The sequence below is a fragment of the Chionomys nivalis genome, chromosome 12 (assembly GCF_950005125.1).
Source record: "Chionomys nivalis chromosome 12, mChiNiv1.1, whole genome shotgun sequence".
Taxonomy (NCBI): domain Eukaryota; kingdom Metazoa; phylum Chordata; class Mammalia; order Rodentia; family Cricetidae; genus Chionomys; species Chionomys nivalis.
In genome coordinates, this window is record NC_080097.1 from 73,326,906 (window position 1) to 73,346,155 (window position 19,250).

General features: G+C 36.7%; 1 protein-coding gene across 1 annotated transcript; it reads right to left on the reverse strand.

Moving 5' to 3' along the window:
* Nucleotides 1-18,112: 18,112 nt before the first annotated feature.
* Nucleotides 18,113-19,039, reverse strand: LOC130885272 (olfactory receptor 4N4C-like). The gene has a single exon (XM_057786727.1). It carries the CDS (start codon nt 19,037-19,039, stop codon nt 18,113-18,115), a length of 927 nt encoding a protein of 308 aa, XP_057642710.1.
* Between the last annotated feature and the right edge of the window lie 211 nt (nt 19,040-19,250).

Here is a 19,250-nt window from a genome sequence, read left to right on the forward strand (position 1 = left end):
TCAGTGTCTGTTGCTATGTCCCCCTTTTCATTTCTGATTTTGTTAATTTAGATGTTCTCTCTTTGCCTTTTGATTAGTTTGGATAAGGGTTTTTCAATCTTGTTGATTTTCTCAAAGAAATGGCTCTTTGTTTCATTGATTCTTTGTATTGCTTTCTGTGTTTCTTTTTTGTTGATTTCAGCCCTCAATTTGTTTCTATCCTGTCTTACTACTCCTTGATGAGTCTGCTTCTTTTTTTCTAGAGCTTTCAGGTGTCTTGCTAAGTTGCTAATGTGAGCTTTCTCCATTTTCTTTATGTGATCACTTAGTGCTATGAACTTTCCTCTTAGTCTGCTTTCATAGTGTCCTATAGGTTTGGGTATGTTGTGCCTTTATTTTCATTGAATTTAAGGAAGACTTTAATTTCTTTATTTATTTCTTCCTTGACCCAGGAAGGGGTCAGTAGTTGACTGTTCAGCTTCCATGAGTTTGTAGGTTTTCTGAGAGTAGTATTGTTGTTGAATTCTAACTTTATTCCATGGTGATCTGATAAGACACAGGGAGTTACTCCAATTATTTTGTATCTATGGAGGTTTTCTTTGTTACCAAGTATGTGATCAATTTTAGAGAAGGTTCCATGATGCTGAGAAGAAGGTATATTCTTTTTTTGTTTGGGTGGAATGTTCTATAAATGTCTGTTAAGTCCATTTGATTAATTACATCTGTTAGTTTTCTTATTTTTCTGCTAAGTTTATGTCTGGTTAACCTGTCTATTGGCAAGAGAGGAGTGTTGAAGTCTCCTACTATTAGTGTGTGGGGTTTGATGTGTGATTTAAGTTTTAGTAATGTTTCTTTTACATATGTGGGTGCTCTTGTATTAGAAGCATAGATATTCAGGATTGAGACTTTATCTTGATGAATTGTTCCTGTCATGATCATAAAGTGTCCTTCTCTACCTTTGCTGACTGATTTAAGTTTGAAATCAATTTTGTTAGATAGTAGTATAGCCACACCCACTTGTTTCTTAGGTCCATTTGATTAAAACCTTTTCCCAACCCTTTACTGTGAGGTAGTGTCTGTCTTTGAGGTTGAGGTGTGTTTCTTGTAAACAGCAGACTGTTGGATCCTGTTTTTGTATCCATTCTCTTAACCTGTGCCTTTTAATAGGTGAATTTAGTCCATTGATATTAAGTGATATTAATGACCACTGGTTGTTAACTCCAGTTATTTTTTCTGGTGGTAGTGTTTATGTGTTTCTTTGAATTGTGCTGGTGGAGGGCTGTCAGATGCTTGTGTTATTATGTGTGTTGTTGGCTTCCTTGGTTTGTGATTTTCCTTCTAGTATTTTTCTGTAAGGATGTGTTTGTGGCTAAGAATTGTTTAAATCTGTTTTTGTCTTGGAATATCTTGTTTTTTCCATCGATGGTGAGTGAAACTTTTGCTGGGTATAGTAGTCTGGGCTTCCATCCATGTTCTCTTAGTGTCTGCAGCACATCTATCCAAGACCTTCTGGCTTTCATGGATTCCATTGAGAAATCAGGTGTAATTCTGATAGGTTCCCCTTTATATGTTACTTGACCTTTTTCCCTTGCAGCTCTTAATATTCGTTCTTTATTCTGCATGTTTTGTATTTTGATTATTATATGGTGAGGGGATGTATTATTTTGATCCAGTCTATTTGGTGTTCTGTAAGCTTCTTATACCTTCATAGGAATCTCCTTCTTTAGGTTGGGAAAGTTTTCTTCTATAATTGTGTTGAATATATTTTCTGGGCCTTTGAGCTGTAATTCTTCTCCTTCTTCTATCCCTATTATTCTTAGATTTGGTCTTTTCATGGGTCCCAGATTTCCTGGATGTTTTGTGTTAAGAATTTGTTGGATTTGTTTTGTTCTTTAATCAGTGAGTTTATTTTCTCTATAGTATCTTCAGTGTCTGAGATTCTTTTTTCTATCTCTTGTATTCTGTTGATAATACTTGTCTCTGTAGTTCCTGTTCATTTCCCCCAATTTTCCATATCCAGCCTTCCCTTGGTTTGTGTTTTCTTCATTACCTCCATTTCATTTTTCAAGTCTTGAACTGTTTCCCTTACATGTTTGATTGCTTTTTCTTGGTTTTCTTTGAGAGATTTATCCATTTCCTCTACCTTTTTGTTTGTCATCTCCATTTCTTTAAGGCAGTTTTTCATGTCCTATTTAAGTTCCTCTATTATTTTCATAAAGTTCCATTTAAAGTAGATTTCGTCTATTCCTTCTGGAGTAGGGTGTTCAGTTCCTCTTGTGTGATCCCTGAATTCTGGTGATGTCATGTTGCCTTTCAGGTTGTTGGAGGAATTCTTGCATTGGTGCCTGCCCATCTCTTCCTTCAAATGCAGCCAGAAGAGTCTTGGTGTCTTGGTCCAATCTTTGCTGTGACTGTCTCTTTGGGTGGATCTCCTCAGTGCAGGTGCAGGAACTGTTCCAGTCTGGATGGAACTTCTCAGTAACAGGGACTTCTGATAGTCCATAAACCCCACAGACAAAAGGGCGGCCATGGGGAAGGGCAGGGTTGAGTGGAACACAGAAGACCCTGTAGTAGAAGCTAAAGGTGCCCGGCACTTCTTTGAGGGGACCTTCTGGCCTTACTGGCAGGCAGGCACTCACCCCTCTGGGTGGGTCACCTTAGTGCAGGAGCAGGAACTGTTCCTGGGCCAAGGGCTTTGCAGACAATAGAGCAGGCTTGGGGGAGGCAGGGTCATGTATAACAAAAAAAAGCCCCTGCAGCAGCAGTTGGGGGGGGGGCTGTGCTCACTTCTGGGACAGCAGCACAGAAACAAGGACACCTGATAGTTTAAGGACCCCACAGACAAAAGGGTGGCTGTGGGGGGAGGGCAGGGTCGAGTGGAACACAGAAAACTGTTCCTGGGCCAAGGACTTTACAGACAATAGGGTAGGCTTAGGGGAGGCAGGTTCTTGTGTAACAAATAAGCCCCTGCAGCAGGATCTGGGGTGGGGGCTGTGCTAGCTTCAGGGACAGTCTGCCCCAGGGGTGGCTCACACTCACCCGCCTAGATGGAACTCCTCAGCACAGAAACAAGGACCCAAACATAATATCTTAATCAATATATATGTTATACATATAACAAAATTAACCTTAAATTTGTATCAACAAACCAAGATACATACCAATGCAAATCTATATAATATATCTCCCCTTTAAATGTAAACAAACATTTATAAACAATATTTGGGAATTTCTGTGTAGTTCTCTCCAAACTGCTTCTTGCTTTTTGTTAGATGAAGTATTTTCTTTTTAGGACTTTACAGAGACCTTTTGGTGGTCTTGGTTCATCAAACCCCATTAGCCTGGAAAGAATTCATAGATTCTCATCTTCTATGGAAACAAAAGCAGAACCTCTTTTCCAAAGCAACATATCCTTAGACCCAAATTTTGAAGTCAAGATATCTTTAAAATATATATGTTGGTTTAGTTTAGCAGGAGGTAGAATGAAATATCTGTACTTAGCTCATTCACAGTCAAAAAATTTAAAGATAATATAATAATATACATAATCCAGAGTCTCTATGATATCCCATCTTTTGTGGTCTACTTTTTTTTACTCCTTTACTCTATGACTATCTGTACTATGTCTCTTTAAAGACTTTGTTTCATTTTTAATAACCATTAACTTCTTTTTATAACTGTCTATATTTTTTTCTTTTCTCTCCCAAACCTATATGCATTTAGCCAACACTGTGATCCATTTCTGATGAAGAGTGCTTTTAAAATGGTAAGCAACTTGGTTACAGCTGCCCTGGATGCTGGGTCCACCTCTCTCAAGCTTTCAATATGGTGGAGGTAGTTCACCACTGGCTCTGGGACTATTGAGTGAGAGCCATCCTCAGCACCTCAACTCTAGGTAGCACCGTCCTGCATAGAAACACTTTTTATCTGAGTAAAAGCTAATCTGCTATGCAGTGCACTGCACAGCTTCAAAATATCTGTGTATGGTGGGGGGAATCTACCATGCTCTGCTGCCTGTGCATGCCCAGAAGACCCAATCTGCTGCTTTCCCAGACTGGGGTGTTGAGCAGCAGGCATGCTCTAAGCTACTTTCCTCCTAACCCTGAGTGGGCATACAAACACCCAGGCCCTCAAACACCATTCAAGTACTTGGCCTCCTGAAAGAGCTCTTTCTTAAAGAAGCCATGCAGTTTTTGTTTGTTTGTATATTTGTCTGCTGCTATTGCTGAATCAGAAATAACTCTCTTAAAGGAGCCATGGCACCACTGTTTACTGCCATCAAACAGAGCCCACCCAAAAGAAGAAAGAAAGAAAGAAAGAAAGAAAGAAAGAAAGAAAGAAAGAAAGAAAGAAAGAAAGAAAGGAAGGAAGGAAGAAAGAAAGTGCTGGCTATCAAGGATCTGTGTTTAACTCTGTTTTTAGTCTAGAATTCCTTTCCAAGCTTTCTCGGGTTTTGCATGGATGTAATTGACCACATTGGCACCAAATTTTTTGCATTTGCAGAGGTACTGGTAGGAGCCATGTTGATTGCCACAACTCTATGACATTTCAAGGTCCATGCCACCACCAAGAAGCATGCTCTCGACTACTCATGAACACCATTTATTGTTTTGTGGCAGGGCCTCTTAAAAGAGCTGCAAGGTTTTTACATGGAAAGGAGAGGCTGTGGATTCATTCTGGGTTAATAAAAATCAGGTTTGATCAAGGAAGATCCCTTGAAAAATCTCCAATAGGGGCAAATGGTCCAGATGATCCAACATTTCAGAGGACCTCTGTTGGAGTTTCTTCTGAGTTCTATGTCCAGAACAGCCTCAAGACTTCTGGCTGTGATGATAAAGTCTCACAGAATATTCCAGTCAGTACTTGACCATAATTCTAAATTTTCCTTAGGTCCCCATAAGATTATCAGCATCCATAAACAGCAGGAAGTAGCCTAGAAAACTATGCTCACATTCCCCAAAAAATGGATTGTGAATGTTTGTCTTTGTTTAGGATGTAGGATACAAGTTATTATGGATAATGGTCAGGAAAGAAAGCAAATCAGAAAAGATTAGATTCAGAGTTCTGGTTTTGAAAATGGGGGGATTACTATTTACTTTACTGTAAAGCTTTGTCACAATGAAGACCTACAACTAGTTCTTTCTGTTTCCTGAAAGCCAAGATGTAGCCAGCATCATGTCTACCACCATGCTCCCCACTATGTTGATAATGGATTGAACCTTTGAAACTGTAGGCAAGCAACCCCAATTAAATGTTTTCTTTATAAGAGTTGCTGTGGCCATGGTATCTCTTCACAACAATAGAAACTCAAACTAAGACACAGAAAATGCCCTGATCTTCTGACTCTTACAATATTTCTGCTGCTTGTTCTGCAATGTTTCCTGAGTGTTAGGTATGGGATCATTTTGTTGGTGTATTCAATGGAGCTAGGCTATATACCTCTGCATTTTGATTAGTCATAATTTTCTGTAGTTGTCTTCTTCTGTGGGAAAGAGAAATTTCATTTATAAGTTTCCATCCCATTTTCCCAGAGTACGTGTATCCTGCTATTGAACTCTCTATTGCTCCCCAGTTCACCTACGCTGGCAATGGTCCTGTTTCACTTTCCTGAATTCTACAGTTACTCCTGGCTGGTAGTTATATCTGAAGACTTGAAGTGAGACACCTCCAATGAGACTGAACATGTGCAGAAGTTTTTTAGTTTTTTGAAGTACAATTTTTTAATAGTTGTACTTAATTATTAAGCAAATAGAGTTTTATTGAGAACATTCTTTCCTACACCTATATCATGTAGGGTACTGTCTGTGTTTTATTTTAGTATTTTTAAGTTTCACATTTAGATATTTAACCCATTTAGAGTTAGTTTTGGTGCAAATAGAAGATAGATAGATAGATAGATAGATAGATAGATAGATAGATAGATGATAGATAGATAATAGATAGACAGACAGATAGATAGATGATAGATATATAGATAGATGATAGATATATAGATCATAGATAGATAGATAGATAGATAGATAGATAGATAGATAGATAGATAGATAGATAGATCATAGATAGACAGCTAGATAGATAGATAGATGATAGACAGATAGATAGATAGATAGATAGATAGATAGATAGATAGATAGATAGATAAATAGATAGATAGATTGATTTCTGTTGTGGATATACAGTTTCCCCAGAACCATTTGTTTCAAAATGCTTTCTTTTTTCCAGTGTATGGTTTTGGTGTCTGTGTCAGCTGACAGTGGCTGAAGTTATGTGTGCTTATGTTTGGGTCTTCAGTTTTATTTTGTTGATCCACAGGTCTGTTTTTGTGCCAGTATCAAAAGGTTTTATTAATATGTCTCAGTAATATGTCTTAATATTTGGAGCTGCAATCACTTCAGCATTGTTCACTGTACGCAGGATTGTTTTGGCTCTCTATGGTATTGCATGTTTCATATGAATGTTAACATAACATTTTTTTATTTCCATGAAGAAAAATTGAGATTGCATTGATTATGTAAATAGATTTTGGCAACATGGTGTTTTCAAAATATTAATTCAAGTAACCCATATACATGGAATGTTGCTACTATTTTTATCTCTTTCTTTAGAAGTTTAAATTTTATATTATAGAGCTCTTTTTACTTATCTAGTTGTGTTTATTCCTTAATATTTTTTTCTTTCAGTCTACTATGAAAAAGAGTATGTCAGTGACCTCCTTGTCAGTATATTTGTTGTTGTTGTATCAGAAAGCTATTTATTTGTGTAAGTTGATACTATATTCTGCCAGTTGCTAAATTTGTTCATTGTTTCTAGAAGTTTTATGTTAGAAGTTTTGTATCACGTCACCTGTACATACATATACTTTGACTTCTTCATTCCTTATGTATATTCTTCTAATTCCCTTCTCTTACTTTACTGTTTTAGGTGGCACTCCAGCACAATATTGAAAGGTAGTGTGGACAGTGGACAACTCTGTCTTGTTGCTGATGTTAATGTGACTGCTTCAGTCTTCCACTTTGAGAGTGATACTGGTTTGGGGTCTCTGCATGCAGCCTTTATTCTGTTGATGTATGTTCTCTGTAAGCCTACATTCCTTAGAAATTTCATTGTGAAGGCATGATGCATTTTGTCAAAGGCCTTCTCTGTATTTATTGAGATGATATTGTGATTTTTATGTTTAAATCTGTTTATACGGTTTATGTTTATTAACTTGCAGATGTTGAACAAATGCTGCATTTCTGAGATAATAAATAACAAATAATCTTTTTGATGTATTCTGTATTCTGCTTCCTAATATTTTATGGAGCATTTTTGAGTCTCTGTTCATCAGTAATTTGGGACTTTAGTTTTGTTGTTGTTGTCTTTATTTGGTTGAGCTTCACAGTGATATTAGCATCACAGAAGGACTTTTTTTTTTTTTTTTTTGGTTTTTTGAGACAGGGTTTCTCTGTGGCTTTGGAGCCTGTCCTGGAACTAGCTCTTGTAGGCCAGGCTGGTCTCGAACTCACAGAGATCCGCCTGCCTCTGCCTCCCGAGTGCTGGGATTAAAGGCGTGCGCCACCATCGCCCGGCTCACAGAAGGACTATGGCAGTGCTTCTTTGGTGTCTTTTTCATTTTTTTAAGATTAATAACTGGGGGTAGGTCTTCATGGAAGTCTGATAAATTCTGCCATGAATCCATCTATTTCTGGACTGTTCTATATTTATTTATTTGCTTATTAATTTATTTATGTTTTTCTTGAAGACTTTTAAACTATTTTTCTCTTTTTATTGAAAAGAGATTTTTCACATAATATATTCTAATTATAGTTTCCCCTTTCAGTTCCTGCCATTGTTTAAAATTAAATATGATTCATGGAGTTTTTATTACCATTTCAAGATCCATATTTGTTAAAGGTCTATTTGTGGTCATGAGTTATTCTTGGTTTAATTTTTGTGCTTTGTCTGAAAACACTAAATTCATCTTTTTTTAAAAAAAAATGCTTTCTAAGAAAATGGTGTCCAGGATTTTAAAGTGTCCCCTTTTCATATTCTAAATTTGTTGGGTATCTTTTTAATATTTCTTGCATTGACTGAATTTTCATGTGTTCTTGGTTTGTTTGTTTGCTTTTGTAACTTTTTGTATAACGTAATTGCCTTTTCATTGCATGATGTTGCTAATAATAATGAAATAGGCACAAAGGCTGGTTAAAGATGGTTTAAGACCTCAAAATGGCATTGAAGTCATAATTCTTCCTAAAGAAAATTGTCTGCTAATATGGGATAAAACATTGCCTAAAAAACAGTAGATACTTAAATAGGTATGTAAAAAAATCCTGATCAGTATTTGTTGTTCATCTATTTTATTTTGCTTAATTTTTAACACTTTTTTAATTTTTAAAATTTTTCATGTTTCTACAAAGATTTTCAATAAAAAATTAACTGAACTTGAAAGAAGTGTGTCCATCTTGTATTTTTCTATTTTGGAAGACAAAATAGAGTTGATAAATCAGTTCAGCATAAGACAATAAACACATTTTGTGAAATAATCATATATCATAATTACATGTGTAATTGTTCTCAATTATTTTCACTCCAAAGAAATATGTTTCCATCCCCACTCACCCCAGTCCACTTGAAAAAAATCTATTCTATTTCCCCTTCCTAAGAAGATCTATAAGTCACCCAGAACTCTCTTTGTTACTTAGCCTTTTTGGGTCTGTTGCTTGTAGTGTGATTATCCTTTACTTAACAGCTAACAGTTAATATCCTCTTTTAAGTGAGTACATATAATGCTTGTCTTTCTGAGTCTGGATTGCCTCACCCAGGATGATTTTTTTCCTAGCACCATCAATTTACATGCAAATTTCATGATGTCATTTTTCCCTACCACCTAAGTAATACTCCATTGTATGAATATGTCCAATTTTCTTTATCCATTCTTCTGTTGAGGGACACCCACTGTCGGGGACCAGCCTTAACAAAAATACCTCTTACTAGGTTAGAAGCATGGGGATTTAGAAATACAGTAAAGAATATGAATGAAAATAATAAAACGGAGAAACATAGAATAGTATTGAGAGGAAATTCCCGTGAATACTGAAATTCGCTGGCATTTAATTTCTAACTGCTTAAAATACCCCTGACCCCAAAAGGTAGGAGTAAGACAAAAGACTGCATTGACATGATACAAGGAAATGAACATACCAATTGAAGGTCATGGGCTACATCTACAGTTAAACATTCTGTTGCTAGAACAAAACAAGTCTACGCTCACACACTACACCAAAGCATTCTTTCAGCAAACTACTCCCTGGTGGAAACCAAAGTTATCTCCGTAAAGGGAACTGGAACTTAGAGTAAGAGGAGCAGTGAGCTGTATCCCGTCGCCTGGCTAGCTTACACACTGAAATAACAACACATGAATTGTATTCATTTAAACACTGCCTGGCCCTTTATAAAGTTCTAACCTCTTATTAGCTAACTCTTACATATTTTTAACCCATCTCTGTTAATGTGTATCGCCACTTGACTGTGGCTTATCATCATGAGTCTAACCAGTGTTCATCTTGGGCAGGAGAAGCATTGTGTCTGCCACACTTCCCTTCTTCCCAGCATTCTGTTCTGTCTACTCCACCCACCTAAGGGCTGCCTTATCAAAAGGCCAAGGCTGTCTCTTTATTCAACCAATGAAAGCAACACAGAAACAGAAGAACCTCCTACACCAGGAACTTAGGACTCTTGTTTAAGGTAGAAACAATCTACTTCTCTATTCCTTGAGTACAAGATCTGGCTATTAGTCACACCTGCTGACAATAACCTTGAAAGAGCAGAACTCTGACTTTTGGTGTGGAAATGGGATCACATTTCTGGACTTCTAACACTCACTTTGTTTCCAATTCCTGGCTATTATGAATAAAACCACTATGAACATAGTAGAGCAAGTGTCCTTGTAGTTGGATGAAGCAACTGTTAGGTATATGCCCAAGTGTGGTATAGCTGGGTCTTGAGTTACATCAATTCCCAAATTTTCTGAGGAACATTTTCTGAGTAACCACGCTGATTTCCACAGAGGCAACACAAATTTGCACTCCCACTAGCAATAGAGGAATGTTTGCACTGGCTCCACAGCTTCTCCAGCATGAGCTGCTGTTTGTGTTTTTAATCTTTGCCATTCCAACAGTATAAGATGGAATCTCAACGTTGTTTTGATTTTTTTTTTTCCTAATGGATAAGGATATTGAATATTTAAGTTTATGGGAGAGAGTATAAGAAAAGACAACTGGAATTGGGATACTTGGGTTCTATGTGGAAACCTAGTGCAGTGGAAACTTCCTGGAATATAATAGGTTTAACCTTGTGAGGACTCCCAGTAATGCAGAAGTCCTGAACAGAGAGCCTGAATTGGCCATCTTTGTAACCAGGAAAGGCTCCCCCAGTGGTGGGACAGGGAACACTAATCCAGGCACAAAACGTTATACCCACATCAGTCCTGTCTACAAGTTGCCCTGGGGCAATAGTGACTTAGGGTTTGTGGAAGAGGCCAACCAAAGACAGGGCTAACTTGAAGTCCAAACCACAAGAGGGCGCTCATACCCCAATACTGCTTAAATGGCCTTCAAAGAGGCTTCCTTTGCGCTGATGGAAGCAGATGCAGAGACTCACACCCAAACTTTAGGCAGAGCTCAGGGAACCCTGAACAAGAGTTGGAGGAAGGATTATGGGAGTCAGAGAGGTCGAGGGCACTAGGAGAACATGACTTGCAGAATCAATTAAGCAAAGCTTATAGGGGCTCACAGAGTGAAGCAGCAATCATGGAGCCTGCATTAGGTCCTCTCTCTCAGCATCCATGCTGTGGTTGTTTAGCTTGGGCTGTTTGTGTGACTCCTAACCGTGACAATGGGTGCCTCTGGCTCTTTGGTCTTCTTTTGGGACCCTTTTACTCCTACTGGGTTGCCTCATCTAGCCTTGATATGAGGGTTTTGTGCCTAGTCTTACTGCATCTTGTTACGCCATGGTAGGTTGATATCACTGGAAAGCCTGATCTTTTCTTAAGGTAAATAGAAAAGTGGAGCTATGGATCTGGGGGAGAGGGAAGGGGAAGGAAGAACTGAGAGGAGTGGAGGGAGGGGTGGCTGTGGTCAGGATGTATTGCATTAGATAAGAACATAAAAAGAAACAAAACTGAAAGAAAAGACATAAAGAAAACGAGGAGGGAGGAGCAAAGCGCAGATGCAAACCAGGTCAAATCATGAACAGTAGAAAAGCAGAATAGTGGACAGAAAGGTGACTGATTCCATGGGGATGAAAACTGAAAGACAGACAGTAGTCCGCAGGAATTCTCTGGCCATGCAGTCATATCACCAGAAAAGAAAGCAAATGACAAAGAAAGCTAAAGAAAAGTAAGAAAAAAACCCTATAGCCTAGTCAGCCTTGGAAACTGACTAGACTCATCTGGAAGTAGCTAGAGTCTTACAGAGGCAAGACTCAAGAAGAAACGGGGTATATTCTTCATAATTTTATAAATAATCCAGGAACTCCTTCATCTTAAATGTTTACCCAAAATATAATATAAAGTTAATTTTAAATTCTAGATTTTGTTCTCAGAATGGAGATTTGTAACCCAATATATAAGTATTATATCAAGATATACAATAGGATATTTTTACAACCTAAGAAAAAACAGATAGGTAATCAATATACCAACAATATACCAAGAAGCAAACAGATGAATCTTGGAGAAAATGAAAAGCAGCAGGCAATTTAACCAATCTTATAAATTTCATATAAAAAATATATACAAATATACTAATATAATTGAATAGTTTGAGTTCTCCCAAAAATTGCAAACAAAAAGCAATCTCTGACTGTTCCCAATATTTTCATTTGGTGATAATTCAGAAGAAATAATGAAGGAAGGAAAAAAGGAAGGAATGAAGGAAGAACATTAATTTTGTACTTAAATGGGGGAAAAGTGATTTAAGTGAAATAAAAAAGAGAAATGTTTCCCAATACAAAATCTAAGATACTAATTATTTTACTTGGATCATTAAACAATGTATGTATATACTGAATTATCATACTATAACTCTTAACATGTATAAATGTTAGTTTTTAATAAAATGAGAAAAATATCAGCCAGGCTTATTAAAGTAAGATTTAAAAGGCCAATATAAAATTTATAATATACTTATTGAAATAAAGTAAGAATTAAAATGTGTAAAAGTAATATTGACAATTACATGAAAAGCAATATATGTTTATTTCACTTTCCATAATGACATAAACCAGATTCCAAAAGGCAAGCATTGCATGTTTTTCTCCCGTGTAGAGCACAAATGGGAAACAGTAATGAGCATGTAAACTGGACTGTTTCAGAGACGCAAACGGGTGGGGAGAAGACATGGGGCAAATGCAGTTAGCATGCTGTATGTAAATTATGAAAGTGGCAAAATGAATCCATCATTTTGTATAATTAGTACACAACAACATCTCCTTAAGCATGTCTGAGGTATAATTAATATGCATTAAATGCATACTTAAGAGCAATTTTATAGATTTTAATTATTTTTCATTACTAAGTACTCATGAATGCTTACAATGCATTTTGACCATAATCACCCCGTATTCACTTGTCCCAAATACACCCCTGTGCCCCCTTTTCTGTTTTCATGTATCAATTATAATTTGTCTTCCCATGGATATATGGCTTTCAAATGGAATTTGGCAATACTCTAAAAGAAGTTGAATAGTTCACCTAGAAGGTATTCAGTGTTATTATGTCCTCTGCTATGGGTGGAATTTCATCCCTTCCCCATGGTGGGATTTGGTTTGGCTTGAATTTTCACTAGGTATGAGCTTGCTGTCACATCATTGGGATTTCATGTGTATACCTACCCTGATACATCTGAAGGACACAGCTTCCTTGTATTCCATCAAATCTTTTGCCTTTTATGCCCCCTTTTGTCACTCATTCCACAATGATCCCTGAGACTTGGAAGGAGCATACAGATGTTGATTTGATGGATGGACATTCAGTGTTGATTATTCCCTGTACCTTGCCTCATTCTGACTTATAGGGATAAACATCATGTTCTGCAAACAGAAGCTTCTATCCTGAGAGCTGAAAGATGCATTGATATGTGAGTCATTAGGAAGTCATTTAACAGTATGTTCACTTAGCAGAATAATATTAATGTGTTTTCCCACTTGTCTATTAACTGAATAGAAACAGGCTCTTAGCCCCAGTAATGGTGTCAGTAATTGGGTATCATCTTGTATAAAGGGAGTTAAATCCACTCAGAGAGTGTTTGGTTAATCTCATGATATTCATACTACTATTACATCAGTGGGTGTGTCTTGCCAGGCCTGTAGTCATTGTAGGCCACCAAGTTCATAGACATTTAATTCTTAAATATTTACTCGTAAAATTAAAGGTGAATATATTCAAGGTATAGAAATCAATCATTCTTTATACATACAGACACACTACACATTCATCACCTCACACACACACACATACACACACACATGTAATATATATGTTATGAGGAGGGGAATAGTTAATGAGGACACTAAAAATTAACTCTATCATTATGTCAACAGTAGAGTATTATTGTAGTCATGGTTTTAAATTAGAACTTCAGAAATTATTCAGAAAATTTTTATTTTACACAATAACCATTGACTCTAACAAACAGCTTCCTGTTTTCTCAATTTCAGAGCCTTGTGAGTCCTATTATATTATCTGGTTTTACGATTTCTATTTTTTAAATTATAGCTACAATTAACTTGTACAGAACATGGTTCTTTCTGTGTTTTTGATTTGCTTAATAAGATCTCTTCTCAGTTATTGTCACAAAACAATATCTCATCCTATTTTGCTAAATAATATTCTTAGATGTGTGCCCATATATCACATTTCAGCCATGTAGCTATCAGTTGATATTTACATTGTTTTCATACAATAGTCACTGTGAATAGCACTATAGTAAACGTGGCAGATTTGATATTTGTTAAGGTGCTAATTTCTGGATCTTCAGATTGATGCCCAGGAATGGAGTTGCTGAGTCCTGTGAATAATCTAACTTTTTAATATTAGAGAAACTTATGTACCATTTCCTGTAATGCCTGTACTTCACAGACCTATGGAAGTATACAGTTGTCTTCTTTTTTATACATAGTTGTCAATATATAATAGGTCATTAATTAATATGTGTCACTAAGTCATATATCACTCACTGCACAAAATATTTACATTGCCGCTCATGTTTCTCGTGGCCTTTTTGGTTGAATTTAATCCAAGAAATAGCTAATATTCTGTCACCACATATTTGTACTATACAATCTTTGTTTCATATAAGCATAATAATGAAGGCAACATTTTGCTTCTGATTTCCTCTATTAACACAATGTTGGCAAGTTATTTATTTTTAGAGATACTGTTTAACTATATTCTTCAATATAGTGCATCAAACAGTTTTTCTAATTTCTTGTCACCATTAATATTACTCTTACTATTAACTACCTTGGAGAAACCCCCATTTGTTCACAATTTAATAAAAATACCCATGTACCTTAACTTTATTACCAAAATTCATATTTATTACCAAAAATCAATGTCCCGAACAAAAACAGAGATGATTCAAGAACGAGCATGCATTGGTTGAAATATGTTTCTACAAGATCATTATATCAATTATCTTTCAGAGTTCTATTCTTACATTTGTCATATATATCTCCCCATATATATATATATATATATATATATATATATATATATATATATATCTCGAAAGAGTTTGTGTTGCTTCTCATAAATATTTTTAACCATGGTCAAAGAACTTGCTCTACTCTTCTATAGAAAAAAATGATAATTAATCTCCAGGAAACAAGAAAGTGATTTTTCAAGACTGGAGCAATATGGGAGACAGGGATGTTAAAGCCATCTATCAGAACAAAGTGTATCAAGAAAATTTATCCAGAGGCAGTCAACAGTAATAAAGTAAACAGTAGGCTGGGCGGTGGTGGCGCACGCCTTTAATCCCAGCACTTGGGAGGCAAAGGTAGGCGGATCTCTGTGAGTTCGAGACCAGCCTGGTCTACAAGAGCTAGTTCCAGGACAGGCTCCAAAACCACAGAGAAACCCTGTCTCGAAAAACAAAAAACAACAACAACAAAAATAAATAAATAAATAAACAGTAAACTAAAAAGAATGCCTAGCTGGACAATTGTTTTCTTGATAATGGATGAAGACTAGACTTATCTGTGGGTATATGTCCTATTATAAGGACAAATGCTTTACAGTATAGTTAGGGAGGATGCTGTTCCACTTGATAGGATGAACTGAACATTGAGAAAGAGGAGGCAAAAAGATTTTTAAAAGCCATAGTATCAGGGAGATTGCTGTGAGATTCTCTCCTTAACATCAGAAACTATACAGGTAAAATCTCACCAACTGGATGGCTGATATAAACTGAACAAGGATGACACCAAAAAACATAAAAAGTGGAAGGAAGAAATTGCATGATATCTCAGCCCTTCAATAAGAACAACAGGCCACTGTGAGCAGGAGAGATGGCCCTTCCCAGGAATGAGTGCACTGACTGATTATCCAGTGCCAAGTGGTCAGCCCTGAAAGCATAACATACAAGGAACATTATATGAACTCAATGGGTTATATGTAGGAACATGTATATACATATACATATATGCATGTAATAATAATTAATGAAAAAGAAAGATAGGAATTTGAAAGAGAGTGGGGAGGAGACTATACAAGGGTTTGTAGGAAAGAAGGGCAAGGGAGAATTATAACTTAAATATAATCTAAAAAAATTAGCTAGTGTACACATTCTTATTTTTTTCCATTTTTTGCAAAAATAAACATTTAAAGTGATAAAATATAAATAATATTACAAACACCTCGATTGTTTGTGTCTTGATTAATCAAAGTAGTGAGAGATATTTATTAACTTGTGAGAAAGTTGTATGAAAGAAAACTGACAATGATAAATGCTTCCTGTATAGGACACACAGAAGGAGGGTATGAACAGGCAGTGTCTTTCTTGAGTTTCCTTATGGATGAATATTTTTACAAGGAAGCTGACCAGAGACTACAACACATGAAAAGTGAAATAAGAGTTGTCCTCCTTTGTCCTGTAAGCACTTAGTCTGTGTCTAAGTAAGCAGGGCAGGTACTGATGTGGACAGACTAGGAGTCACAGTGATGTCTCAGAGGTGAAGAGAATTTACTTTTCCTTTAACTCCAAGAACCCACTTGTTGGATGAAAACTTATAACTGCAGTTCCCTGCAATCCAGCACCCTCTTCTGAATTCTGTGGGCAACATGAACAGGTTTAGTGCACAGATATACATGAAAGCAAAACATTCTTCTATATGAAATAAATATTTTAAATTGCCTAAATAAATAGTGCTGAAATAAATAGTGCTGGCTACAAGAAACAATTACTCAATGGTTATTAGATATACCATGGAGAACAGGTTATGTGGAGAAGTGGTTCAATTTTGGCTTATAAGTCAAAGAAAAATAAACTCTACAAACTTTCTGTTGGTTCTCAGTATGGTCATCATGCATCGGTATACTGGTTACTAATTGTTAACTATCCCATTATGAGAATTTCCTTTACTTCCCTATATTTCACGAAAGTGTGAAAAATGGGTGTTTGAAATGGCAATATCTCATTTTGCAAGTACTTAAAAAAAGTAAGAGCAACGGAAGTCTGTTACAACTGTCATTATACTTTGGTTAGGAAAAGTAAAAGAAGATGAGAAAGAGAAGCTCCGATGATAGTGCAGACAAAGTTTAAGGAGCAGGAGCAAAGAAGCCAGGAAGCAAGTGCATTCCTTCTCTGGAGAGCCATGGTAGTCTGTTAACTAGAAACGCTACCCTTGCGTAGAAAGCACAGGTGATGATAAAAATGAAAAGTAGGCAATGTGAAGGAGGTCACTTATGTACTACACTAGTAAGTCTCAATTGTATAGAGAAACAAGAAGAGACACATTTGGCTGTGAGGAGATTAAATGTTTTTTAAACGATCCCCATGAGATTTACCATGCAATACAATAATGCACAGAAAATAAGATGCTTTTGCCATGGTCTGGATGAGGAGAAAGGCTTTAGACTATATTGTGAACAGTGAAATAGACAATGAAACCTCGAAGGAGACCAAAAGAAGTCGTGTCTCAACTCTGAGAAAAGACAGAACCAATAGAAAATGTCACAAAACTTTCTTGTGTTTTGTACCAGATGATGTTGAGAATACCAACAGGTGAGGATCTCAGCAATGTAGCAGAGAGCCCTCCTCCATTTGACCCTTGATGTTTTATAACATATTAGCCCATAAATCAAAATGAGTTACTCTAGTCATAGAATATTATGGTGATGATCCAGACAGGATGTGGGTTTGTTGTTCTTTTGCTTAAAATACTAAAATATTGTTATTAGATTTAGAAGATGGACAGTGAAACTCTGTTTCCGTCTAAAGCCTATCCTAATTAGAGTTACTAATAAGATAATAAAACCCATGTCTGAAAGCAAATTGAGGAGGAAAGGGTTTATTTTTCTTACAGTTCTACAACTTAATCCATCAATCAGTTTAGTCAGGATAGGAACTCAACAGGGCAGGAACCTGAAACAAGAGCTGATGCAGAACCCAAAGAAAAGTGTTGGTTATTGGCTTCTTTGGTTTGACTTCTTACGGAATCCAGGAACACAAGCCCAATCGTGTCACCACCCACAGTGCTCTGGCCCCTCCTCTATCAACTGCCAATTAAGAAAATGTCCTAAGCTAGACTTTATGGAACATTTCTCAAATGAAGTTCCCTCCTTTCTAGCTTGTGTTGAGTTGACTTAAAACAAGCCAACACAAGATGCTTTAGTGTTCTTTACTCATGCATCTTATTAATTTTGGTCTCTGCATTTACCACACTCATCCAATATACTTCAATAGCTCTGTTATTCCTTTTTGCAATCTTTAAAGCATACAAAGTTTAATCTTTCACTATGTATAACTCTACCAAATCAACTATACAATACCTGAAAAAGAGATATACTTACTCAGAATAACAGCATTTGTTTTATAACAATAAATGCCATGCAAAATTTTTCACCTTGATCATTTATTTAAAAAAATAGCTAACAAATTATATGGCGAATGATTAACTTTTTCATGGAAGTTTTTACTTCCTGGTTTCGAAGGGTATAAATCACAGGATTCATCAAGGGAAATATTACAGTGTGGAAGAAAGAAACCACCTTGTCAGCTGCTAAAGCTGTGAACGGGCGTGTATAGATGAAGATTGCAGGTCCAAACATAAGAAATATGATTATGACATGAGTGGTACACGTGGATATAGCTTTGTTCTTTCCTTCAGAAGCTGACCTATGAACATGGCATAAAATAACTGCATAGGAAGTCAGCAGCCCCACAAAACACAGAAGAGTAAGCAAGCCACTATTAAAGACCATTAGGAGCTCAACAACAAAGGTGTCTGTGCAGGCTAGCTTGATGACCTGAGGAACATCACAGAAGAAGTTGTCCAGATGATTTGGACCACAGAAGGGCAAACGGAGGATAAAGACAACCTGAATTATGGAATGAACAAAACCTCCAAGCCATGGAGCCAACAGCATCACATAGCAGGCTCTAGGGCTCATGACAGTGGAATAGTGTAAAGGCCTGCAGATGGCAATGTAGCGGTCGAAGGCCATCACAACCAGAAGTAACCCTTCACCTCCACCAAGAAAGTGCAAGAAAAATAGCTGAGTGATGCAGTCTTTATAGGAGATTACCTTCTTCTCAGAGAAGATGTCCACCAACATCCTGGGAGTCACGATGAAGGAATAGGAGGCATCCAGGAAAGCCAAATTTCCCAGAAGGAAATAAAGTGGGGCACCGAGCCCAGGATCTGATAAGATGGTGAGGATGATGAAGACATTTCCAGGCAAGATGATGGTGTAGAAAATTAAGCTCAGAACAAAGACCAAGAGCTGAATTTCATGTGACTGTGTTAGTCCTATGAGGATGAATTCTGTGACAACTGTCCTGTTTTCTGTCTCCATCACCAGTCCCTACAGAGCATAACAAATACAGCAATTTTCTCTCATCTGACACTAGGTCATAGTTATTCTCCTCTTAGAAGCATGGTTAGAACCAAGTGTATTATCTCATCTCACTCTACACCTAAACCATCCCCTCTGTCCATTCATTTTTATATCACTTAATGGTCAACATCTCTCTTGTGGAGCTACATCCCTGCCAGTGTTAGTACAG

Excerpts from the sequence above, each read along its gene's own strand:
- LOC130885272 (XM_057786727.1), bottom strand. The coding sequence starts at position 19,039 with ATGGAGACAGAAAACAGGACAGTTGTCACAGAATTCATCCTCATAGGA.